At 45.1% G+C, this 27,782-nt stretch overlaps 1 protein-coding gene across 3 annotated transcripts in view; it reads right to left on the bottom strand.

Annotated features, from left to right (window-relative positions):
* The window catches only part of SLC4A4 (solute carrier family 4 member 4), a 229,217-nt gene that overhangs the window by 82,127 nt on the left and 119,308 nt on the right, over window positions 1-27,782 (bottom strand). For 2 of the 3 annotated variants that reach the window (XM_064510424.1, XM_064510423.1), the window contains exons 4-6: window positions 16,827-16,962; window positions 11,307-11,467; window positions 9,325-9,504 (exon numbers count right to left, since the gene is read on the bottom strand). In XM_064510424.1, coding sequence (XP_064366494.1) covers window positions 9,325-9,504; window positions 11,307-11,467; window positions 16,827-16,962 — 477 coding nt within the window. The remainder of the gene's footprint in view (window positions 1-9,324; window positions 9,505-11,306; window positions 11,468-16,826; window positions 16,963-27,782) is intronic. The other variant, XM_064510425.1, reaches the window with a different exon arrangement.

Consider the following 27,782-nt stretch of genomic DNA (forward strand, 5'->3'; position numbering starts at 1 on the left):
AGAGCTGCACTACGTAGCTGTAGAGAAAGGCATCTACTGAAGGTCTTTCTTCATTTTCTGCAGACTGCTTTGGTGGTCGTCCAAATTTCTAGGTCCAGTTCTGGAGTAAACAGACTAAAGTGAGGGTCTGTAGCTTTCAAAGCTGATACTTTTCCAGGTTACAAATTTGTTTATGAGACATCCAAGACTGAATGTTCCTTAGGAGATAATTACCTTTCTTTCTAGAGGAAGTGGCTAATGACTTTATCACCTCTCAGTAACAGCCTCTTCTGCCTCACAAATGCCAATTACCTTTTCTCTCCATTTCCTGACCTGATCAACATAACCTAATCAAACTCAGAGCAACTATTCTCAACGCATACTCTGCTTGCAGATGTCCAAAAAGCCTGCCTGTTTTTTTCCAGTTGTAGCCACTGCTCTAATAAAGATACTACATTTCCCTACGAACTTGACCTTGCCTATACTCTTAAGTCATCACAGCTACAGCATCGCTACCGCTACTGGGCTGAACAAGGACAAATGTACGGAGCCTAGAAGTGAGGGACACCGGACAAAACTCTGTTTGTACAACACGATGCAGGAACCTCAGGGCGCGGGGCTCTAAAGAAACTCTTTTTGTCAGTTAGAAAGCTTTGGATCACTAGTCTCCTCCTCTTCCCCATTAATTTCTAGCCAGCAATACAGCATTGCTCTGATGTATTCTCTGAAGAAACTGCCTAGAAAGTGTTGTGGCATAGTGAGCAGCTCTTAGCAGGTAGAAGGACCTGACCCTAAGGAGAAAGCCAAACTCGGCACCTGCACTTGTTTCTGAGAGTTAACCCCATAAGGAGGTGCGAGCACTTTACCATAACTCTAGCTTCACTACTAACCCCCATTTACCATAGCCAGGGACCAGGTTCAGGAAGTCTCCTGGCCACTTTGCAAGGAAACATCACTAACCTCAACACATTCGCTTCAACCTGCATACACCCGCAGGCATTACTCAGCCACCTCCACCTGCCATCGGCTAAACCCAGCAGCCAAGGCTACCGACTGCAAATAGAGGGGTGCACACGCGCAGGGACACCCGCCAGCCTTGGTTTTCAGGGTTTACTGCAGGGCATTCATCTGCACTTTATGAACTCCTGTTCACAGAGGCCTGCTGCCTCCTCTGCCGTCACGTCACCCTGCCCACACTACAGAGGATTGTACAACGCAAACAACTCTGCAATTTTCCCAAAATAACTCACTGTCTATAAGAGAAATCCCCTCTATTTTGAAAATACTACAGGGCGTTAGATCCTGTAAACTCTACCTCCAACACACTCCATAAAAAATAGTCATGTAAGTCTCCCATACTGGAAGTTAGGGAGTAATGGGTATGAAAAGTTCCAAACAAAAAATAAATGGGATTCTCCATTTTCAAGGAAATCACAATCCCTTTGTCTATATCTATGGGGACTAAGTTTTGGGATGAAACTTAGGCATGGTGTGACCAGGAAGCGCCGAGGCTTACCTATCCAGGGCCTTTAATCACGACACTGTATTTAACAAGTGAGATCAAAGCCTTTCCTCCTAACTTCACTTGGCACAGCACACAGACCTTCTTCACTCCGTTCTTCGGTCATCAGAGTGACCTTGCATTAAGAAATCTAAGTACCAAAAGTCTAAAAAGTGCTCTTCGTTCTTTGGAGGTAGAAAGTGTCTCATAAGCCTGACTTACACAGAGTTTTTGAGGTAAGGATGATTCGTATCTCCATCTCCTTGCAACAAATTTCACACTTAATGTAGACAGCCAAAATCTTCTGAGGGTGCAGTGCGACTGTTTTCTCCTCAAGTTCGGTGTCTGTGCTTATTGTCTTTGGAAGAAGCTTTACAAGGTCCTCAAACAGAGGACCCACTCCTACTCCGTACTCTCTCACACGGTCTTTAAAACACTGACTGGAAACCACACTTACCACCTTTAAGCGGCTTTGCTGACCTGAGAAACTTGACAGTGCTCCCACTTAGATTTCAAAATTATCCCCACATCGCTGAATGTACGGTGAGTGCCAAGCAAAGTCAGGGCTGCAGACAAGCATAACTCGAGCTCCAGGACGCAGCATGTGCAAACCTGTCTGTACTTTTTCCATCAAAAGCCATTTGGCTGTGTAGACACTATGGCCCAGACCTGCACAGCCTAAATCCCATCTAACTCACTCTCCTAACCCTTGTGCACCTTTGAAGGCCCAAAGCCAGCAAGGACGTCTCAAATGGTCAGTTTTTTAGTGCAACGACCTGCCCATAAGGACAAACTCTGCAGCAGACTCGACCGTTTGGAGATTACAGTGTCCCAGTGCAACCTCAGCCCCTATGGAAAGCCCAGCAATACCACTTCGGAGAAACCTTCCACGGTTTGCTAACTAAGGATCATTTCCTGACTCGGGCCTAATTTGCATCACTGTCTCTCCAGCAAAGGCAACGCAAGCCTCTTCCTGGACTGCGTTCAATGCAGTACTGGTGCAAAAAGTAAGGTGATAATCCAACCACCTCCATGTTACTATCTCATTCTACTAATAGGCTCCCTTCATAGCAAACAGCCTGAAATTCGGACTTCTAGAGATTGCTATGGCTTGTAAAGAGCCTCTCTGCCATCAGCGCAGTAAGCTGGGCCCTCCTGCGGGAATAGCACACTCCTCCGCGATGTGCAGGGCTGCTGAGGAGTAACACTCTCCAAAGGATAACGGGAGGGAGCTGGGGACTTAGGCAAGCCCAACTCACCACTGAGACACAAAGCTGGCAGGGCTGCTAGCCGCAGGACAAAGGGAGCTTATTCTTGCATTTAATTATATGGTAATTAAAACATTTAAGCTTGTTTTATTTCTAATACTGCACTGGTGACAAAATTAATGAAACTTTTTTGATGGCCAAAGGATACATCAATACACGCATTAAATTCTGCTGGGTGGGTTAGGAGAGAGACCACCGCCTGAACGGGAGTGCAACTGAGCTACCTGCTTCACCACTACGAAAAGCGACTGTGAAAACGGAGTGAAAGAGAGCACGGCACAGGGAGAGTGGGGGCAACACGGACAGCCGGAGCAGCAGCCATGCCACGAGGAGCGGCTTTCCAATCCTCCCACTGTTAATGGGGCAGCGAGCATTAAGAAACTTGGCCTGCTGAGAGCTACCCGAGTGCAGTACCCCAGCCCGCTTGCCCGTCCCCCGGGACTTACTGAGCCATCCCACGCTGGGGCTGCGCTGCACTCGGACCTCATCATCCAGCGTGCGCGTCGCTAGGCAGGGCACGGAGCTCTCAAGCGGGCTGCGTGCTTTGGCGGAGCAAGCGGGAGACAGCAGCAGCAGAGAGGAGGAAGAGAGCAAAGTGGAAAAGTCAAAAAAAAAAAAGAAAGAAAGAGAGAAACGCTCAAGCAATTGCACAAGCAAGCGAGTTAGGAGGCAAAGGTTTTGAACATTCGCAGTTATGCACACAAGCGCACCTTTCTGCATAGGTCAGGGGCAAAGGAACCAAGCCCGCTCATTTGGAGAGCCAAATCTCCTCTGTAGCTTCAGCTTTCAGGGTTCATTCGGCAGGTCTGGGGAAAATTTTTAATTCTAGGTGCCTGAAATTCAGGCATCGTAGAACCAGATTTCAACTAAACAAGCAACTAAATAAAGCAGCTGCAATTCTAGTTGTGCTGAGCAGTCCCGAGTGCGGGGAGGAAATAAGAGTGGCAGACACACACTGCTTTTGGGAAAAAAATCAGGTCACTTCCCTGTCAGAGCCAATTTTGAATATCCTGCCCATATAAACACCAAACTATACACCAATTAGGGCTTGAAAATGCATACCCTATTTTGTAATGCTTCAAATAGTGCAAACAGCTAAATAAACTGGTTGGGGTTTTTTTCAAGTGTCCCTTGAGGACATCTCATTTCTGGCTTAATGTCTCTCCTCCTCTGCTGTGATTATTTAACTGTCCTTGTATCACTCAACTCTCTAAAGGGATCTGGAATGCAGTTTGTGTGAAAAACACTTTATAGAATAAAGATGCATTCTCATGTCGAGTAACAACTTTAGAGGGGAAAAGTCTGCAACTGTTACTAGCTTTCACTCTCTCAGCACATCATCTAAGGCACTGCAGACAGCGTAACTGTTATTTTAACTCAAGTGTTTCCAAGCTATTCTGTTGGCACAGCAAAGATAAATAACCGCCTCCTGCCTCTTCTCTGTGTAACACATTAGGTGTTTGGACAGCACAGACACCATTCACACAGTGATGGGTAGCATGCCATTATCTGCGAAGGTTAAATCCTCGCACACAAACACACCTCAGTTCTCTACAGCCTTTGCCAGCTTGTTTTTATTACGATTTGGTCACTACTCTGCAACGCTTGTGCCAGTGGCTCTCATGGGCCTACGCTAAGCAAAATGCTGGCAAGCAGAACACTCACAGCTCTCTCCTAAATAATAATATCTAAAACACACACTGCATAGCAAATTTCATCATCAAAGTACCGGTGAACATTTATTACATAGTCCTCAGGCACCTGAATAAGGAACCGTGAACATCCTTCTCATTTTATACAGGGACAAATCACCGGGATCTCTACATCACAGGCCAAAGGTGTGCCGGATGGCCAAAGCCTGCTGGAGGGCCTCCTGTCCGTGTGTTATCTACCGCAGGGGCTCACCCCGAATGCTGTACTCTGCGCCAGAAAAGGACACCCGCAACTCTTAGGAAGGCAGTTAACCACACGAGACACGCTGGCGCACCTCTGCCAAGAAAACACCCAGGAGTTCAGTTTAAATGTTTCTGAAACTCCTTGTTGAGCATATCGGACATCTCACAGCTTTCTGCCAATAAAAAGAAACAAAAAGGACAGTGTCTTTGTAAAAGTTACTTTTAGGAACTACGTAGCACAGCTTTGCCTGCTTGGCTTTTTGATAATCATCTGTGTCCTGCTCAAGGGACAGCAAAGAAATGCAGTGGCTTATCCTTCTGCATCAAACAGCACACGAGAAATTGTCATCTTTTGCACAATTTCTTTCTTAATGGCAAAAGGATTTCTGAGGAAGTATCTTCTTACAAATATGATCACTGGGCAAGATGAAATATCAGTCTTTATGACACAGTTATGAAAAAAAAGCTTTACCAGTCTCAAGTTCAGTGTTTCTGCCAATCTGATTGCCACTTAGTCGGGCTTCAATAACAGCGGTGAAATAACAGAGCTGGGAACAGGATGCCTGTGCGACCGCTGGCCGCAGAGACACAGCAGCCGTCCCAGGTGGGGCCTTCCCGTGCCCAGAGAGCGCCTGGGGACCACCAGCACTCAGGCGCTGCAGTGGCGGGGAGGTGCCTATCTACTCTCCCGGTCACCTCTGAAAAGCAGCATTTCTTAGGTTGCTGAATTTCTACATGCATTTCATAAAGCTGCACGGGGCTCATTCACGTGTCACGTCAACTCCGAACACCGAGACCAGAATCCGAGAAGATAAACTAAGAGCATGGCAAGAGCCACATACTTAAGTGCTTTACAGAGAAGCTCAACTGACTTGACAACAATACATGACAAAATGAAAATATACTAATTTTTCCAGATTAAAGTCTTAGCAACTTCTGCTAATTTACTCCTTTTTTTTTTCCTGCCTTGTGCCTGAAAAATATCTTAGGACACATTCAAAACTTCTTGAAAAGTTCTAATTACAAATAAATGTAATGACAGAGCAGTAGTTTATAGCAAGTTTATCATAAAGCTAAGAAAGGCATAGCAAATTTTAGAACATCTAACATGTAGTCATTTACTCACTCCGAAATAAGTGAGATACAGGCACCTAAATATTTTTGAGGAGCACGGCCCTTGGACGTTTCTGGATTTAAGATCTAACAAACACCCTTGAAGAAATTTATCGTTATTTCATTTGTGTATAAATCTAACTATAACTTTCCTTGGAAAAAAAGAAAGAAGGAAAATCAGTAGCAGACAGAATACATTGTAATGACACTATGCAGAGGTGTTTCCCAAATAAAGGTCTTTGAAAATAGCTTAATATAATTAGATACACACCAAATTCACAGGTTCCAAAGAAATTGTGATTGCCCAGTGGGAGCCAGAAAGGTAAATAACATTTTTAGATGCAAGTATAGCATAGTCTAGTTAAGTGTCAGCAGATGCTGTCTTATTAACAGCCTTTAATGAACATGCAATAACTGCGTAAGCAAAATTAGCACAGTGCTTCACAATTTACATCCCTGTGTTTTAAGGGTGGACTAAAGATGAGGAGTTACCCGGTTTACCAAGGGCAGTCAACGCCAGCTGAACAGAAGGCCAAGCTGCTTTCTAAATATATCAGCCTGTAAAGCTGTTACCCAGAGGTAAGAAGCAAGAGGTGCACAGGTCCCGTGTCCTGAGGGACTGCCACTCACACTGACCCGCGCGCAGCAGGAATATTATACGAACGTTTTGCTAACACTGAAACGAAGGGTAGCACTTGAAAGCAAATATCTACCTGCAAAGAAACTCTAGGGAAATTCATGAGCACCTGGGGCTGGTGGCACTTTTATTATTGTTATTAGCCACAGTGAGAGCCAGCTGCACTCCTGTCGGCTTCATTAAATTTGTATCTGTGTAAAGGACAAATTCTGCCTTCAGAAGCACATGAGAAGCACTCACTGAACTCCAGGGAGCACAGTATATCTCAATGAAATACATTCTGGAGTTACTTTTTCATTAAAGTGTAAATAATAAACACCACTAACAACTATTCATAAAATATTTCCCTCTGTATTTGTCTCTTTCTCCTTAAGTCTCAAAGCTGTCATGAAACATAATGCATTATATATTGTTTTAACATATAAATATCCTAGGTGGGGAAACAGGGGCAAAGCGATATGAAAGAACTGGTTCAAGGTCAGCCAGCGGGCTAAGCAAAGCCAAGAAAGAATTTCTTGAGAATCAGTCCAACACAGACAGGGCCCACACAGTCCCTTCAAACGAGAAAAAGAAATGAATGAAAAACTAAGTCGTGTAGAACCTGAGCAAAGGATGCCCTAAGCCATGAAAAATAAGCACGTGCTGGAGCGAGAACCTATATATGTCCCTGGCCAGTGTCATGCCCCCAGGACAATCACGTTAAAACCAGCACTGAAAATTTGGCTCTGTACAGCGAAGAGCCGGGACTTATCGTCTGAAGTACGGTGAAATAACGCACTGTGCATGTTTTACCTTCAGTAACATTCTAAGTGACTTTTAATTTGTCTTTAGCACCCTGAGGTTTTGACGGCTCCTCAATGAATGACTCTTACTGCAGAAAGGAAGAGCTCGACCAGCTGCCGAGAAAAGAAGAGGCTGTTACAAGCATATGGCGCAGTCAAAAATAGATGCAACGCAGAGGTAGAAGGTGGATGCACGTTGTAAATAGAGCACATTTTAACCCCTTTCCCTTCAATCAGGCTCTTGTTGAGTCTGAAGGAGGCACCAACTGTAACAATATCATGCAGTCAATCCTAAGGTTGCTTTACATTTCTACCCCTGAGGAAATCACTGACAGAGGAAAACACTAAATTTGATTAGTTGTTTAAGCATGTCATTCCCCCAACACAGCGACACTCCCAACAGCCAAGAGTTGACCATCTAAATAGTTTTACATACTACGTACTGTAGTACCACGACAGCTGTTTGGTCTGACTGTGCAATCGGAAATGCACCATGGGCTAGCCTGAAAACCACGCTTTGTGTTAGCGTAACACTCAGTGTCACCGTGCCTACCTTTAGGAAAGTGGCTGTGGGCTGCAGCCAAGAAGCGACTGCATCACCTGCCTCGCACATCGGGAGACTGAAACCTCAGCGTGACACATGCTAAAGACTCAGCTGTCTTAAATTCTGCCTCCCATACTATAGGGCAAGCCTGTCCACCCTTTCTTTCAAAGGCTCAGAGAAAGAAGTAGTCATGGAGGCAGTAACCAATAAATATATAAATGAATAAATTAATTAATTAATATGTGCACACACCACTGCAAGTAATGCTTGAGAGTGCCTTTCCAGTCACTGCAGGGCTCTGCAACAGCCTCCCCGCCTTTAGCACACATCAATAATTTCTCCTGCCAATGCTGTAGTTCCTTTCCCTGAATGTAGCCCAACTGTAACTTCTTTTTTTTACAGTGCTGTTCAAAGCCCAGTCCCCTGCTTTGTTCCACTGGACCCCTGCACAGATATTCCCTGAGAAGGTTCACCTCTAGAGCATTCCCTTGATTCATTTTACTGTGCCTTTGTGTTATCTCTTTAATCACAGCATTATCAAGCCACTGGTACATGGGAAGATGCACCATCAAGAACCATAAATATTCTTCACATGCACATACACATCTCTTGCAGAAGCAAAGGACAATAAAAAGTAGGAGTATTAATAAAGAACTGCAACGTGACAGGGAGAAATGTTAGGGTGAGTTTTAGAAGCAGAACACAGAAAGCTAAGAGGCCTCAAAATGCAGTAACATTAATATCAGCTTGCTTACGCGTCTACGTATTTCAAAATAGCGACTTCTGAGCAAGTTTTCATACTGCTGCATGAGGCAGTTTACAGAACTGCAAGCCACAATAGGCTTAAAACATCCTCTTTTTTGATTACCTCAATTAAAAAGATGGCAGCTCTCAATGCGTGATTAAGTACAGAGTCACTGCCAAGGCCTCTATAACTCTCTGCATCTGGGCACACAAACGCGTTTATACAGACACCACTATATACATGGCATTTTTAAAGAAATATAGAGACATACACGAAACAGACTCCACAGGACAGTTTTAGGATGAATAAAGCAAGATGGAAATCAGCTTTACCCACACTGGACAATGATTGTACAGCAGTAAAATGCAAGCTAAATCATATAACTCCCATCAACATTTTTGATTAAGAGTGTCACGGACACCACCTGTTACCACAATCGAACGCACATGAAAGCTTTGCCTCGGTATACACATTTCAGACAATCAGCCTTTTAGGTTTCAGGCATGTCCGGAGTTTTTTTCTGATTCTATCTTTTCTAATGTTGTTCCGACATCATCTCCTACACACCAGCCGCAAGAGCACCTCTACGCCTTTCGCTCAGCATCGCCCATGACCACCGCATCCCGCTGCCTGACACCTGCCTCCTCTCCCACTCCGTCCAGTGAAGATAGGGTTAGAGCGATGTGCCACGGCCAAAGCAGCCTTCAGAGCCCACCGCTGATGGGTCATCAGCACGGGTCTCACTATGCTAATTGGGGGTTAGGAAAAGCATCGTCATGGCAACGGAGTTAGTTTTTGGCAGGCAAGGTTTGTGGGTTGCTTTAGCACGGAAGGCTATAGCCAGTTAGCCTCTGCATTACCGTTATCGGGGTTGGTAAACATCCTACTTGCACTGGAGACGGTCTTCCCAATGTCAGCCAGGGAGCGCAGGTTGGACTTCTTGGTCTGGTGCCGGTGCTTCCTGAGCAGCGTGTAGGTGACCTTGTCCTTCATGTCTAGTTTCAAAAGGCCCGTCTCGATCTGATTGTCGACAATCATTTCTGCCGCACGCAAGGAAGGGGGCAGGGGAGAAGAAAGGAGCGTTAATCACAAGGAACAAAACTGAGCCACCTTAAGGGAGAGCAGGGGGAGAGGGACTCTTCATTTCCACTCTGCCTTACCATTCTGAAGTCTTTCCTTCCCGTCTCAAAACCACCACCAGATTTTGCCAATTTATTTTTAGTGGGAGTCTCTTTTAAATGTTTCCTTTGAAACGAAACATAAGCGCTTCCATGCAGCACAGCCCCTCAGTCCAGCAGCAGCAGGACAGCCACTGACACACGCGTGTTGTGCCAAGGCGCTCACCCTTCTTTTATTTTCATACATACATTAAGTGGATTTCAAAGCAACTATTACCCGGAGAAGACAGCTTTTAGTCCAGAAAGGGGAATCTGCTCTGAACCTGTATTTTTTTGTGAAGAAGCTACAGCTACATTGTGAGTTCCAGGATGCTCCCAAAAATATAACGGTAAAACTTCTTTCAAATTCAACAAGGCCTGCATTCACTTCACAGGTCTCCAATAAAACTTAATCTGACTATAGGAAAAAAGTAGATGAGTAACTAAATAGATTGTTCACTCTCAGAACTAAAAAAAATGACAGGAACTGCAAAAGGCAGAATTTGCTCCCATTTTCACAGGATAAAACATATTACATGGCTTTGCCTTTCACCGAAACACCGTAAAAGAAACTTCGAACCCATTGCAAAGGCTGCTCGTTTTCCATCAATTCTCTCCTTTCTGCTCCTCTATTCCAGGGGAAAAAAAAGAGTAGCCAGATTTATTAAGAGCCTCTATTGTGCATTAAATTCCACATTAAATTGTTCCCTTTATTACTTCAGTTAACGCGCTGTCCCCCAAGGGAAAGTGGCAGCTCTTATTTGTCTGCCGGTAACTTTTATTTGTGCTAACAATAAAAGTTATGCCAAAGTAGAGGCAGAACATGCATCACATTTGCTAACTCAGTGAGTCAGAAAGTTATCTTCTATAATGCTACCTAAAAATTAATGCCTTTTCAAGTCTGTGATGAAAAAAGCCTAATATTTCCACCCTAACTCAGAGAAGACTGATTATATGCACGTAGGCATGGTTACACAAAATGTTTGGCAAAAGCTTTATTCTTTGTAAGGTGACATTTTTCCATCAGCTTTTGTTGTTCATATATTTTATGAGTAATTTTCGGAATGCTCCTTTCAGAACAACACGTCTTTCCTCATCGAGTTTATCTTTCTCTATCTGGCAAGTAGTTTTCCCGTCCCATGTTTCTGATATAACACCAGTAAACAAAGAGAGCTCTGTGAGTTTTACTTTCCTACCTGTCACCATTAGACATCAACAAATTGACCATGTTTAAACAATTTTGGAAACCAAGTCTGCAGGTTGTCTAGACATCCCCCTGTGTCTGATTAAGGATGGTAAGTCCTTATAGGTTGGACCTATAACAGCAGAAATATCCCAAGACCTCTATCTTTCTTCCTTTCTTTTACCTATTCTCTTCCTCCATGTACTTTTGAGTTTTCCCTCTTATTCGTAGAAGGATTATTTCTTTTGCTCTTTTAGGGAAAACAAGCATTTTCACTGGGCACGGAAAATGGATGAGTTACCTCAAACTACCACCCATAACAGGTGTGGAAAGCTTGGGGTCTTCCAACATGGTTATTCCACATTTTATTTCAGGGAATGGCTATTTGAGGGGGGTGGGGGAGTCAACTACGCTCAGTCCCTCACTTCCAAAGGAAATCTGGAAGTTAAATAAAAAGATTATAGGGAGGAGTCTAGGCAAAGAGCCAAGGAAGCTTACTTACCCACCACCTGAGGGAGAGAAGAGGCCTCCATATCCAGCAGTATTGAGCCCTTCTCTATACATGTCCTTAATTCAAACAAGCTGTGCAGGGACAACGTGGCCACATGAGGTTTACTCCATCTCTCCCCACCTTGTTCTACCTTCTCTTCAAACTTTATCCACCTACAAGAAGGCAAACAAACGAGCATGGGTCAAAGCTGTTGCTCCCTCAGCTCCTCGCAGACATCTCTGAAGGAAGCAAGACAGCCCAAGCATCACAACACGCAGACAAGTTCAAGCATAGAGATCTTCCCGCACATCTCCAAGGCCACAAAGCCACGATCAAGTTGCAATGGTGTAAGGAGTTGGTACGCGTCCGCTGAGCAGTGATAATTCTGTGTCTGCTTGTAACCTACTGCAAATGTGAGATAAAACATGTTATCTTTAATAGCTTTCACCAGCACTTAAACTAACACAGTTTACCTCATGCTTGCTCCAGGCCAGGAACACATGGGCAGTTTCAACAGCTCAGCTGACACCCGGCAATTCACTCCCTGCTTCGCACACCCTGGCCCTAAGCTGACGCTCCAAATGTAAGCAAAGCCTACCACTACTTCACCCGAGCTGAGCAGCGGAAAGTTAAACAGCTCAAGCCACGCTTACTAACTCAACGAAGCAGCCAGCGGCGAGCGGGGCTGAGCACCACGGCTCTCTCAGAGGACGCGACACCAGCACTCCTGCAGATAGGCTGACTTGCATTCAAGGACTCAAACGCAGGCCAGGAGACTGGACACCTTTGGCCGCCACTTAAGGAATCAGGCAGGCCTGTGGCAATATGGCTTATACTGACTGCAGGAAAAACGTCAGGGCTTTGCCAAACCTCGGGAGCCTTGCCGACGTGCAGCAGCACTGCTCGGTACTGAAGGGCTGGCGCGAGGGAGAGCGGCAGAGGAGAGAGCCACTTCCCAGAGGAACGAAGGAGCCGTTGGTAGAGGAGGCACAAACTAAGGGGCTCGTTGCTTCCCTCCAACCTGCAGCCGCTGTTTAATGATTGAGCAGAGCAGGCCTGGAAAAACTGAAAGCTCATCTCCTTAGTTGAAGATTCGAGCAAAGGTTACACACTGTGCCGGGCAAAATATTCTTCACAGCCCCTAAAACCGTGTCCCAACAGCAGGCAAGCGCGAGGCGCAAACCCCCGCGAGGGAAGGGACCGCCGCGGGCAGCCTCAGCGCAGGGCCGTCGCCGGCGGCTCACAGCCCCCGAGCGGCCGCCGGCCCTCGGCTCCCCCCGCCGCCAGCACCCCCTTTGCAGAGCTGGCCACCCCGCGCCCGGCACGCAGCAGGGCATTTCACCCCTTCCATAGCTTCCGAGTGCTAATAAAGAAAAGAAAAATGCCCTAAACCTTTTTTCCTTTATTGCAGCAACCAGCTCTGTCTGTGATACGAGCAGGGAGTGCGGCAGAAAGGCAGGTGTTTTAATACAAATTCATTTCGAAGTAGAAGAGCATTTTAATCCTGTCTCAAGACATTATTTTAATATACTTGGAATAATCAAAATTCCATTGACTAATATAAGGGGACTATTAAGAGAAAAAACATATATGTAAAGGTAAGGAAGTTCACAAAAAGTGGTTCAAAAGAATATTAGTAATCCCACTGAAATGATGCTTAATCTTGGAAAAATGTATTATTTTGGGATTAATCCATTACACTTCTAAACTGCAAAAATCCCTCTTGAGACTTTTTATTTAAACGCAACTTTTTAACCCAAGCTCAAGGGTTGAATAGGATCTCAAAGTAAGGAAGGTCTGTTCAGTTCACAAAATCTAGGCATTTCCCAGGACAGTGAAGGGAGCTGGGCATCTGCATATCTGTGAATTTGAAAGGATATCTATTACGCATGATCGTATAGATTCTCATAACACCTCAAACGCAGTGAGATACAGTTTACCATGCAACATCATCAAGGCTGCAAATTACAAAGCATCTGCACTTGCAGCAAAAGTGTATAATTCACAATTATCAGTATTTGCTTTTGTCTCCTTTTCTCACTACGATCCACAACACTCAAAACAATTTTTAACTTGCAAAACCTGTTTGAACCATAAGCTGCTATATTTAGTGCAGCCTTAAAGTTCGATTGCATAGATTCTCCTTCAAGTTATACTTCCTAGAATCAATATTTTCCTAGGGAGAGTTCAAGTCCGTCCATTTCGGTGGAAAATCCATTGGCAGCAAGATGCCTTCTGAGGGCCTTGAAATAGCTTTAGGCCCTTGATTCTTAAGACCCTTTGAAGTCTCGGAGCAGACCATCTCACCTGGAAACCAGCGCTAGTACTTAGTGAAGCAACGCCTTCCAGGGGGCTTTTTATATATTTAACTGCTTCTGCAGAAAAACTCGCTCACACACAGAAAGTTGCACGTGCAGCTGCTGAACAGAGGGAAAAAGTGCTGGACTTAGGTGGAGGAGCAGAGCGGAGAGGACAAAAGAAACAGCTGTAGGGTTAAAACTTTCTATTGCATGAATTAGAAATTGTACAGCTCAGAAGAGTTTCCCGAGTGTTGAAAGCAAAAGCACTTGCAGCACAAAAGCAACGTGCTATTTCAGGGCAGAAAATTATCAGCACTGTTATTTCAGAAAATGAACCATGGAGTTATCTTAATCATCTCCATTCTGCTGTTGACAACCACGTTGTGTCATGCCTCTTGGGTCTCGGACATTACACTAAAGGCTCCAGCAAGGCTCTCTTGGCACTGTGGGCTTCTCAATTCAGCAACTTATCAACATCAGTGGCTCCAAAGGACAGACGCTTGCTAGAAGTGCCCTTGGTGGCCTCCAGAGTGACTTTTTAGGCTCCAAAGGCTTGTCTGGGAGCCTAAGGCCTCTTTGGTTGTACACAGACTCTGAAGATGGCTGGTATCTCTACCAACTAACACAGCATGTGTAGAAGCCTTTTTTTTAATTTTTAGAGCCCAAAATAGGGTGGCATGGGAGGCCTATTAATAGTATAATGAGGAAGAGGGTGAAAGACAGAAATGCACTGTTTGACAGAGTCTATATAAAGAAAGAGGACCGTAATAAAAGACTAAAAAAAAAAAAAATCCACTGGCCCACAGTCCTTTCATTTCTTTTCATAGGGATCTCATGAACTTTCTGTTGTCTCCATGCCTTGTAGAAGAACAGTCCCCACTACGGTGCACACATCTTGGTTCCCAAAGGCTGAACCACAAAATAGACTGGTGGCCTCCAGCTGCCAGTAGGGTTTCAGGCCTTTTCCTTTTACTAGTTTGCTCTGTATCCTCTAACTACCACCAAAATGCAAACATTTACATGCTAGTGCAAGGACTTTTCCATCCAAACCAAGCAAGTTAATTACAAGCACCAACAGAACGAACAAGGAACTCTCAGTGACCCAAATCTTCAGGTTACCTTTTAACAGCAATAAACCTTCACTTTTACTGCTCCGTTCCTAATGCATTTACAGGGCTCCGTTGTGAAACCCTGCCTATGCTAAGGACATTTTCCCCAAAAGGCCCTTGCTTGTTAATGGGGCTGGACGCCAGCAGGGCTACGAGGCGATGGGAGCCCTCGCAGGACCCTGACCTCCGCCAGCCCTGGTCCTGCCGCATCCTGGGCTGCTCTCAGAAATGGCAATGTGTGCAGGGGGATACCCGCTTATACTGGGGTTGCCAACGCAGATGGCCGGACTCAGTTGAATCAAGAACCAAGATGGGCAACAAAAGTTCTCTTCCGTAAGTATCTTTTAATGGGTTAAGGTTCCTGCTAGAAATTCTCCATGACACGTAGAGTTGTTTTTCCATAGACCAGAACACCTCTGGAAGGGAAAGCACTGTTGCTGGAACCTTTTAACACAAACACTTGCTCCTGACAGCTTCCACTCTCTTCCAGGCCTGTCTTCACGCGACGAGCTGCAGCAAGCTGCAGAGCTGGCAGCCCCTCTACCTGCCTGAGCGTGGAACCAGCCAGCTCTAGCCAGTCCGGCTTGCAGCAAGAGCCGCTCGCCAGCTTTTGATAGGTTTGGTTCTGCAAGATTAAGTCATTTCAGGAAAACACTGAAAAATTCTGGACCATCATCTGCCATGCAAGGGCACTATCAGCAAAATAACACGCATGTTAGGGAGCGAGGCCAAGGTTAGGAATTGCACGGTGCCTCAGCAGGGTGTCCCTGCTTTTAAGCATGTAAAATGCACCTGTACCCTTAAAGAGACAGAATCATGTACACAGCTCTATCCAGCAATTCTACTAAAGATGTATAAAAACACATAAAACCAGAAAGCATTTCCAGAGTAGAATATCTTTCTTTCCCCTCTACAGCCACTTGGCAACACAAAGAGCCCAAACCTTTCTCTCCGCTAGATTCTTCAAAACCAAAAGCAGAGGGCTCTTGACAAACGTCCCTCAAGAAATTTAAGTGCTGTGTGATCCGCCATGCAGGACATAGGACATCTCCCTTTTGATCTGAAAGCTGGTTTGGGTGACCCAAAACAGCAGCAAACATCACCAAGCCGATCAAATCAACATCTGCTGCATCAGGCCCGACTCCTCTGATTCTGTCCTACAGCCCCTGAAATAAAGCAGCAGCCTGGATGGGTAACATCTGCGGACGTGAGGAAAACACTGCTCCCCAGTATCCATACCAGAAAGGAGAGCCCAAATGGAATGCAAAGGAAGGTAAAGCCCCAGGCTGCTCACCGACTACCTGAGCACCTCTTTTGCCTGGGACGTTTCCAGCCTTCACAGCAACCAGGGGTTGACATTTTAAGACAAGCTCTCTAAAATATTTTCACTGGAGAAAAAATTAAACCTCTTAAGTCTAGAGGGCTGAACAACAACCTTTAGGATATGATTCCAATCCAATGGCTCTTTCTGCATGGTTCAGAAACAAACTATAGATAATTCAGGTCAAACATAAATACAATGTGAATCCTATATCAGCACCATCAAAGTAATAAGCAGAACTTAACCAAGAAACTCAGAGTGGGCAATCTAATGCAGCAGTTAACACACAGCTTGGATAGTTCCCTCAAAAGGAAAACCTTTAGCTTTTCACCTATTTAAAATGAATTTCATCTGTAACTCATTAGCAACGGGACACAGTCAAAATCTTCCAACTTGTGTATTTGGGGCAGTCAGACTCAAATCTACTTTTGGGCAATAGAATTAAAGTAGTTTTAACACGTTTGTGGACATTTTATTAAGGCACCGTTTTCTGACAATTCTGGTCAACATACCATAACAGCTGCAAAGTAGAGTAAGCCCACAGACATGTTTGACTCTACAGACATAACACATGCATGCAAATCGGACACTTCAATTTTACTGGAGTTTTTGTTTTAAAGCAATATTTAAACAAACCCTTGAATATTCTCTTTTGTCAAAGAAAGGTAATATCAGCAGTAAGGGCTTTCCCAAGCCACCCTGCGGCGTGGATATTACCCCCTCTTGAACGTTAAGAGGAATTTCCCACGGGCTTTCCAAGGAGCTGCCCTTCCCCTCCGAGATAAGGAAAAAAGCCACCCACCTCGCGGTCTCCTTCCATTCCATCTCTTGTCCGTCGACGGCCAGGAGCTCATCCAGCTCTGTGAAAAGCTGCGGGGGTGCCGGGCTGTCATCCTCCTCCCCGAGAATGAAGCGGATGCGTTCGGCAGCGGGGGAGACTGCAGAGGTGAAAATACTGCGGTTAACGGCCTGAGCGATGACCAGGGACGTGCGGCTCCTCTCCCTCCCCGTCTCCCCATAGCCGTTCAGCCGTTTCTCCAGGCTGCCCTTTCCATTTGACATCCTAGTCGGTGTGGACGGAGGGGTGCGAGCGAGGGTGTGTGTGTATCTCCCTCTCTTCCCTTCCTTGCCTCTCACTTATGCCTTAAAACTTCAAGCTGGGAGTAAAGTTCAGGAAAACTTGTCTCTTCCTACAGTCCTTAACTATGTTACAGCAATTTGCAGCCCTTGTAAAAAAAGAGCTATCGAGCTCAAAACCAATATGCTCTATGGTGCGTGCCCAAGGACCTTTCGTACTCTGATCAGCTGAGATCCTCGGCCCCCCTTTTTTATATGACGTAAAACCAGTTTTAGCCAAACTATCTGGGGGCTTACTGGGACAGCATCCCATAGCTGGCTGTCCCCTCCCTGCCACCGAGGCTCGGGCTCCCATTGGCCTGCGAGGCAGGCTGTAACCTTCCCAGACCTGTTACTAGAAAACACAGGAATATTTAACAGAAAGTTTGTGTCATCTATACATGAAGAATGCGACTCCCTCCATTTAGTCAGGCACCAATGCACTGGAAAAAAACAACTGCTCCTACTGGGGAAAGGAGTGGCCATTTAGGCAAAAGGAATTATATTCAACACACGCTGTCTTGATAGCGCAAGTAAAGTTCTTTTGTGCTAATGGCTACAGAAAAAGTAGCAGAAACCCTTTCCTGTTCAAGAAACAGAAGTGGCTCAAAATTAAAAACTGAAAACGTCCCTGTACACATGCCAAGACCTAACTGCATCTCCCAAAGGTAACTGGAGCTCATGCCCCACAAGCAGCTTTGCTGGAGGACTTCTCATGGTCCATCTTTTTTTTAAAAAAAAAAAAAAAAAACACTTTTTTTTTTACTTTTTTTTTTTTACATTAACATAGCTTAAAATGAAGGTGTGATCACATGAAATTTTAAGAAAGACATCCTTTCTGCTGAATGTTTATTAGCATTAGAGTTAAACAGCAGACTACGAACTTTGAACAGTTCTGCTAAAAACTCCTTTCTTTTCAAAAGATCAGCTGACTGTTGCAATATAATTAATTACACCAGGTGTCCAATCACCATTGATTTTTCCAGGGTAAACAAAATCTCAATTTCTAATGTGAAAAAAGGAACCAATAAGAAACATTCCCTTCCCTACTACTTTTTTTTTTTTAAAGAAAATTTCAGTTCTTTCCTCATAAATTATTAAGCAAAAGTTGATGCAAATTCATTTCTACGTCAGTTAGGTGATGATGTTTTCAGAACATAAAACAAGATTTCTCTAATGAAGGTATATGAAAAATTTAATAAAACTATTAGTTTTTATTTTTTGCTGCTGGTGACTTTTTGTCTTGTTGCATGAGTTTTAATACTGCCAATCATAGCAATATTGCAATATGGACATACTTCACTGAAGGCAACATTTTTTCTCCATAATTTTAGACGCAATGCTCTTTTTTGCTATGCCTGTTTGGAATGGTCTGGCCATATAAGAGCAGATCAAACTTCCTCCCGAAAAAAGAATGAATTTCTCAAAACATTAAGTTTTGCATATGCGATTATTGTTCCAAAACACCTACCTGACTGAGAAGGCTGGCTGCCAGCCAGGTCAGTTTTCCCATCCGCCACCCCCCTTTCCTCTCTGCGACGGCTTTTCACGTCGTCAGGATGGTCACCAGCAACTCTGCTAGCAACGAGCTGCCCTCCAAAGTCAGTGTGGGGTGAAAACCCCTGCGATAACACGGCCAAGACGGCACTAAGAGTTTGGGTTGCCGGGCACCCTTGCGCCTGCAGGCCCTTTGGCTTTACAAGCTCATGGAGGAGCTGTGTGTTACTCCTCTGACATCCCGACGCGGCAGTAGAGAACGCAGCCTCTGAGGAGGTCTTCACAGCGCTGCACGTCCTCCTCAACGGGCCGCAAAGGGCTTGCGTTCCCCCACTTCGAGGGCAGAGAGCAGGCTCACAAGTCCCCTCTCTTTCCCATGCTGAGCTCCTCAGCAGCCTGACCCTTCCTCAGAGGGCAGCACCCTACCACAGAAATCTCTGGCAGACGCGGTTTTCCTTCTCAAGGGAGCCTTACAGAGCAAGCTCTCCACCGGCTCACTGTGCGTGTCAGCCTGTGGGCTTTCCAACCTCATCACCGTGCCGCCACAATCACAGCCAACGGCGGTGCCACAAATTGGCGCTGCTCTACACCTGTTCCCACAACTCCACCACGTAGCGTTCCCCACCGTTTTAAACCTCCCTGAGACACGGCCCCCATTTCTGTTCTTTGTAGCAACGTGAAGCACGGCCCCCGCCAAGGCCGAACACAAATAATTATAGCATATACATCACGGATGAGAGCCAGGCCCTCCCACCTCCTCACTTACCACAGACCGCACTTCTGGTGACCGCATACCCCGACCCTTCCTAACTCGCATCGTTTCAAGGATGCCACTTCACAACCACAGTTACCAGAACCGTGACAGCCTCAGAAGAGGAGCTACAGGAGCCTCTTCAGCACTGTTTTGAGCGTAAGCACTATGCTGGATATCCTTTACCTTCCAACTGACAGACTTTGGGTCTTGCCCCTCCAGATCAGGGCAGCGGTGCCAGTTTCCCGACCACTGGGACACGCGCCTAAGAGCAACCAGACAGAGCGTCTGTAAAAGAGCTGAGGGAAAGGGAGGTGTATAGGTCCACGGGCAGGAGGTGACACCACCCCCTGGATGCTGCACAGCTCCAGAGTGGGCTGGCCTGCTGCGAGGCGCCAAAGCAATCCCACGGCACCATCCCTCTCAGCGTCTCCTGCTGGTTCACTTCCTCCCCCGGCTGGGAAGGCCGGGCCCCGGCCTGAGCACCCTCTGCTGCCAGCCACGGGATGTGGCACTGCAACCGCTGCCAACCTGCACGTGGCTCAAGGGCCAGGAGCAGCCCACCCATCAAGGGGAAACACGACGGACAGTCCGACTGGCTTCCACGACTCCATCTGTATTATGCACTGTTCAACTTAGGAGGTGCGTGTACAAAACGGAAACCAAAGCAACTTAAACATACATCGGTGGAAAGCAAAGTTCAGCCATTCAACTGACCCGTGACGCTGGCGTTATGTCAGGTAAGCCACATGTTGCCCATGATTCAATAAAATTGCCAAACTGACTACACGCATGCTTTTGCATTTTCCATCATCAGGCTTTTGCATTTTTCTGTTCAGACTGAATTTTCCATTCTGCTTTGAGAAAAGCCATAATTTCCCGTAAAAGCTCTTACTACATTCTTAGCAGGAGAGAAAAATATTGCTATGCTGAGTTACAGATACTCAGTCCTTGTGAAATATACATTACCCCCTTTTGTAACTAGCAGTCTTATGTAACCACTGGTTCCTACAGATTTTTTCCTTTTTTTAAGAAACATTTCTGAGAATCTGTGATGTGCATAATGAGTATCTGATTACTTGACTTGGATGTAACAGATGCTCTTTGCAGAACGGTTCTAAAATATAGCTTCAAACACATAATCTCATGCATGAAAATTGTCCTGGCAATTATAAAAGCAATTTGGAATAAAATCTGCATCTAAAACACATTTAAAGCAAACATTAGTATAAATAATTAAAATTATCCTATTCCAAAAACCCAATTAGGCCTAACACTTAAGCTCATCTTCATACAGCCAGCTCAAATGAAGCACAGTGCTGGGAGGCTGTTCTGAACCCAAAGCACCTGCGTACCAGGAGGCAGGGTTCAGCTTCTGGCCGCGCTGCCTCGCTTGGGGTAAACCACTTGCCCATTCCGAGTCTCAGCTTCCCGCGTGCCAAATCCCAGCCTCTCTCCTCCTCGTCGGTTTAGATGGCACATGCAGAGCAGAGAGGTCTCACCATGTGTATGTATGAAAAAAAACCCACCCACTAGAACGGAGCACGACGTTTCGGCTAAGGCCTTTCAATACTGCTGTACAACTGGCTTGTTTATAGCATAACAGCGTGTTTTTATTTCTGTTGCAGTACTGCTTCAGCTATGGACACGTACATAGGCATGCTCCTGAACTACTCACTGCACAGCCAACGAAAAGGCGGTGCCCAGCCCACGGAACACAAAACCGCTTGTAACATCAACCTGCAGACTTCCACAGTCTAATTTTTCTTCTTTAATTGGTCTGAATTTAGCAACAGCAAATGGCTGCCCTCCTCCAGCCATTCACTGGTTTCACGGTGATGGACGGGGTCTAGGTGATTTAAGCTGGAAAGCTACAGCGTGTTACTGATGACTGGCTCAACTCTTCAGCCTCAAAAGGCAGCTTCAGAGCGTAGCAAGTGGCTGGAGCATTAAACAGCCTGTTAAGAGAAGGTCCTGAGTGATTACAGAGCTTTTAGAGCTGCTGAAGGCATCTGTTTCAGCCAATGGGAAAATTATCTCTTTCCCATCATTTTGAAGAGTGATTTATTACATGGAGGCGTTACTCTGACACCTGATCCCATAACGTGATAACTCCATAGCAGGCCACAGAACTCTGCTCGCTGAACTGTGTCGTAAGACGAATTACAGAAATGTTCCCACCAGGTCTGGATATGCATCTTATGTCTCCCCTTCTGTGTTTTTTTTTTCCTCCATTCTTTTGTTTTTACTAATTTCATAATAGTTGCATTTAGCACAAACGATAAGGTTCAAAATCCAATTAAGGAATTTGCTGGGTCACAGGTCTCCTACAGCTTGCTTTACCACATGTTCTTTATTGCAATTTTGTAGGTTAATGGGCCGTTTATGGGTTGTTTATGTGCTCTCTTTAGCAAGGAGAACATATTTTCATCTTAATCTCCTGAGCGAACACTGTGTGCTAAGCATACAGGGGACAGGCGAGTATCAGGCTTAAGAACTGGAGAGCAATTAACCCGCGGGGTGAACCCTGAAGACCTCCCCCTGCCCGACCTTTGAGCACCACCCCCACCGGTCTTTCCCAAGTCTTGACCATCACCTTCAGTTCTCCCTAATCCAGCCAGTTTTGAAGCTGCTGAAACCAGCACCATTAACGACAGGATCAGCTGCCCCTGCCGAGAAGTCCTTTTTAATAGCGTTTTTATTGCTGTCTTATTCAAGAAACAACCTAGTGATCAACAGACATAAGCGTTTGAGAAAAGGCTAATCCACAGATTTAGATGGCTGGAATTATATTTTTCTCTGAATGGCAAAGGAATTAAAGTATTAATTGCAGATGGTAAAATGCTCCGATGCAACGTTTAAATATAGGTACTGATATCCATAAATGACATCTTTTTACCTCCCCCTTTCCCCTTTCCTTCTGTTCAGTCAGAAGTGGCCCACCAAGTAGCTTATAAAATAAATCACTTGCTGAAGAGAATGAACACATCAGCAGTTTCTCCTAGTTCAGTTCAGGCCAATTATGAGCACAATTTATACCCTCAGGTTCCCAAAGGCAAAATCAATCTCCATCAACACGGAGAAATCTCCGGGAGCTCAGAAGCGCAGCGAGACACGTTCTAGCACAACAGCGGCAAATGAGGCCGCAGCTGAACTTCCGAGCCCAACGTCAGTCCAACGTGGGCAATCGTTCACTGCCGCGGGAGTCCTCCCTCGCTGCCCTGCCGGACGAGGAAGAAAGCCCGCTGCTGGCGGCACTCCCTGCAGCTCACGGAAATACCAAGGGGCTTTAAGGTACCAGCAGGTATCCTAAAATCACCTCCTACTTCAGTGCCAAGTAACAACTGCCTCGTTCTTAATGGGTGAGATGGGGTTCAGCAAGGACCATGGTAACAATCTGGTTCTCCAGGTGTACGTGGTCTTCTTTGAATGGGCGGGCGTTCATTTGTGCTAAGGCACAGCTACAACAGCCTCTTCTCTCATCGGCATGGTTTTCCTCCGTGTGCTTTTTTCAGTTTGTTGTGACCAGAGTTTGTTCTCACACAGCCATAGGAGGTGACACTGGTAAATGCCAGCAGGTTCTGCACCTCAGCGAGCTGCATCCTCCCTTCAAAGCAGGACAGACCATCGAATCTGAAGTACTCCATTACTTTAAAGTATATCAGCGACTACAAAAACCACTGAGAGGCCTGGCATAAATGCTTCCTCAAAGCCTAGAGTAACGTTATCAAATGAGGCTACTTGTAAAACGTGCTTTCCAAACATGTTTATTAGACCAGGACACGATTACACTCTCATTAATTTCTGGGATTGCCTATAGTCAGCCAAAACTCAATTCAAATCAGTCTGACTTCAGAGTGAGCCAGTTGAGCTAAACACCTGTGTGGACACTTATCAGATTTAAAGTGGTTTTCTGTTTAGCGTAGCTGACCTCATTTCCAAAGGGAATCAATTACGTTAAACAATTTTAATTCTGTATGTTTATGCCTATACAGTTTAATCATTTCCACTAAGATTTATACGTTTGATCAACTCCCACTCATCTTCCTGAGCCTTCTTGCATAGACAAGCCCTAGATCCTGAACATTTTTACACACAATTCAAGGAACTCCTTGGTGCTAAGTTTCCACTAAGGGTAAGTGATGACAAAAAGGGGAACTCATGCTTCACTCAACATCGCTAATGAGAACAATAAACCAGGCAGCTTTCACAAAAGTCTGCAAACACTAAACACTTCCTTGCCACCACCACAACCACCTAATTTTCTGCCCAAATGCACATTACTTCCTGAAAAGGCATTTCAGTACAGCCTCTCGTAGCTTCACAGCCACGGCAGCTTGCGGGGCCTTTCTGCTGCATTTCGTACATTCCCGCACAGAAATGTTGTACATTTTTATTCTAATCACACTGCTATCACACCCCCTTCTCCAAGCTTCATGGCTAGCAGATAGCTAGACATATTTATATGCATTTAATTTAGACAATTATATATCCCCAATTACTCAGTTCCACGAAGAACTGTGGAGGAAAGGTTTTGAATCAAAACCTAGGTAAGTAAGAACACGAGACAAGACTGAAGCACATCACCTAAAATACAGCAGCGAAGGCTTTCGTAGCTCACAACTTTACCAGCTTCCTTGAATAGCCAAAATGGAGTCATGTCTACAACCACGAGTCCCTAAAACGCTTCAGCTTGGACATCTTCACTAGTTCACCTATGGCACCTTACACACTAAGCCAAGGCCACAAGTAAGGCACTCTCAGTTTACCGCTAATACTGCTTAACATATTTGGAGCACGTACTCATGTTAAAGCACTGTGCACAGACTACCCTTACACATGTAAGGTAACAACTGTTGTCCACGTTACAGAAGATAGAAAGGTCAAACGAAGTAACACCAATTTCCCAAAACAGCTCAGGTCAGAACTGAAGTCCCAGTTTCCCCGGTGCTCTATCAAGTGAAGGGGTCCCTGAACACCCCTGAAGAAATCAACTACAGGAAAATGTACACGTGAAATCCATCTCGCAGAAATGATCACACTTTAAAAGGCTGCTCCGTGACCACACATCAGGCCTCCCCAGGGTCTCGTAAAATCCATCATCTCCAGATGACCAACTCACCAGCTAATCATTCTAAGCTCGTGTTTAAAATAAATTTCTTTTCTTAGAGAGAAGAATGATTACTCTGACCCTGCATTCAGCACTGGCTGTAGTAAGGTAGATTGTCAGATCTGTTTGCAGGGTGAATTTGGCAACCTGCAGGGAACGCTTGCTACTCTACCCAGACCCCATTCTGGCCCCTTTCTCGCACTACTCTGGGCTGCAGAAGTAGAAACCGCTCTTAAAGCGGTTTGAGTTTGCCACCTTGAGGCATACATCCCGCATCTCTTGACTGCGACCCTTTCCATGCGCATCATGGATAGTGTTGACCGCCTCTTGAATGATCCATTCTTCTTCTGGACTACTGTATTGTGTGATTGTACACGTTTTACAGTGAGCTACGCATGCGGCATATCTTAAGTCTTTGATCTGCAAACAATCTTTAGTACGAGACAAATGCTTACGAATACCTTATTCTCTCAACGGCCAGAAGAGCGGCAGCCTTTGCGTAATGATTTGCTGGGCATTCTCAGCTCCCTTTGTCTTCAGTGCTGTTGGGACAACGTGAAAAAACTGTATCTACAGACACTTCATTGAAACACTCCATGGAGATACAAGGACTGAGGACAGAAAAAAGCTGGTTCTTCCCAGAATGTCCTAAATCAATTAGTTTATAGGACAGCCTAATCGGTTTGGCAACCTCTTGAACTAAAACAGCGTCTTCTAAAGAAAAATGTTAGTCAGCCTTAATGTTAATAACTGTCTTCCAAACTGGTGTCTGCTATTTTCAGCCGCAGACAATAAAAATAATATCAATATAACACGTCAGGAGTAGAGGCAGTGGAATATTCCAAATGGATGCATTATTAATAAGCCTCCCACAGATAAATGATTGGCAAGTTGAGCCAGAGTGAATATTTCATATATTAACAACTTGATTCTCAGCCCACTGAAATTAGTAGTAAAACTTCCACTAATTTCAGGGGTGCAGAATCAGGTGCATGGATACTACACAATTCTGGAGTCACGCCTGCAGTAGTCAGATGCTAATTACCAGTTACTAGCTTCCAAATTGCTAGAAAAACAAGAAACTTCTCTTTCTCCATCACTTTTTTTTTAAATTTTCTAGATTAATCTAGTGTCATTTCTAATTACACGGAAGGCAGCGATGCCTCTGACATTTCTTTACTGTGCGGGTGACTGAGCACTGGAGCAGGTTGCTCAGAGAGGTCGTGGAGTCTCCATCCTTGGAGACATTCAAAAGCTGCCTGGACACAGACCTCGGCAACATGCTCTAGGCCACCCTGCCTGGGCAGGGGGGTTCGACTAGATGATCTCCACAGCTCTATTCCAGCCTCAACCATTCCGTGATGCCTTTTATTAAGCAACCGGCCCATGCTTCTGTTTCGAGCCTGCGCTTTGTAACCAACTATATCGCTGATAAACCCTGGCATGATCTAAACTACGTAACAAGAAATTCATGAGAAAATACGGACCACAATGGCATTTTTCACTAGTGCTGGAGGTCAGTCATCTTACTTGTCATGTAAAACTGCTATAACTGCAAATTTTTAAGGAGCTATTATTGAGTAGTTGCCAAAAAGACTTTAATAAAGAAAAAACAGCATCTACAGAAAGCCTGGCTTTTCTCTGAGCTCTGTAACATGTCCCATTGTTACACAGATATGGGATGCTGTCTGAAATTACACCTCCCTTGGACTTGAATAACAGTTGAGTCTCCAGCAAAACGATTTAGCAGCACAGTGGCTGCCACATATAACAAAGTTGAGAAATCGCTCCTTAATACTTAACTTTTTTCTTTTCCTTTGGCTTTCCTCTCTCTTTCTTTTTAAAACAATGTGTCTTTCATAGTTTATTTGCAGAGAAACATACTGTTTGACCCTCTGGAATCTTGTTAGGTCACATTCTAGTACCTTAAACATGGTTTTAATCACAATAACCATCAAATGCAACTCCCACAGCACGTCCACTGGCATCAATAGCACAATGGCGCAAAAAGCAACTACTCAGTATAACAGAGCATATGAGAAAATTCCTCCTCTTTTGGTAAGCAAAATAAGTACACCATTTTCCTTTCCAACAAGGTAATGCAGCTCCCCTCAAAGAGATTTTAAAGATATTTTGCTGTGATACAAAGTGCCCCCGAAAGCACTGTCATTTTCTCTCATCGGCTACAATCCCTCTTGCCAAACTATTTCTTCTTTCTTAAGTTTACCACGGAGGAGTCATTTACCTGCACCCCCTTTTTCAGGGAATAGTGAGAATACAGTGACATTCTTAAGGACACAGCTATAACAACTCTGGCCTCTTCTTCTGAATGTGAACTTCCACGCAGTGACAAGAAGAAGCAGTCATCCCACCCTTCCCTCTTTGTGCTTTCAGAGCAACCCTCCGGCTGCGATAGGCAATTTTATGCCTATTAAGCTCTTCTTACAAGCAGGGTCTCATCATTGTCTATTTGTCCCGTTCAATCAATCTCCACATCAGCTCTGGCCATTTCAGCACTTCTGGAAGTCTTCTCTAGCGAACGCTAGAGAACGGAGCAGATCCGAACAAAACCACAGAGCAAGAAAGTCAAGCACAAGCATGTGAGAGTTCTCCTTTTTTATTCCTGCGACTTTAATGCGTGCTGAGCCGTTCGTTGCGTGGGTTTTTTCAGCCATGTCTCCTGCTGCAACTAAGCCCACCTCTGTTGCCAGGCAATATTTCAAGTAGTAATGATTGTGTCTGGCATCCAACACTTTTTGCTTTCAATTCTTTACATTCTGCCTCCTCTGTTTTAAAAGTTGCCAAATACCTCATCAACTTCAGGCAGAGAGAGAAAGGGCTGTTATTATTACTTACAACCATTTTAAGAGACCAACAGATGTATGAGAGCAAACTATATGCACTGCGAGGGTTCGGCAGGTTGTTATTTCTTCATTACCATCTGACTTGCTTCAAACAACGAGGAGCAGAGAGAGGCTGCTCTGAGAACACAGGTTTCTCATTAGCTTTGAAGCACAAGAGCACAAACTACGGCTGTGGGAGAGGAAGGAGGGGGAGCTAAATAAATTAGGTCTGATTTTTCCATTGACTTGCACACAGGGCCATTATTTACAAAATGGATATCAACGGTTGGATCCCCTCTGAGCGGTTTCATTTTGCACAGGTGTAAGTGACAGGCCAAGGTGCCAGGGCGCAGAGATGGAGGCTGGAGACCACACAGCAGGCAGAACAACAAATGGGAAGCCCTGTCAAGGTGAATCTCATCTTCAAGGCTGTTCGGCATG

Source organism: Dromaius novaehollandiae, chromosome 4 (assembly GCF_036370855.1).
Source record: "Dromaius novaehollandiae isolate bDroNov1 chromosome 4, bDroNov1.hap1, whole genome shotgun sequence".
Lineage (NCBI taxonomy): Eukaryota > Metazoa > Chordata > Aves > Casuariiformes > Dromaiidae > Dromaius > Dromaius novaehollandiae.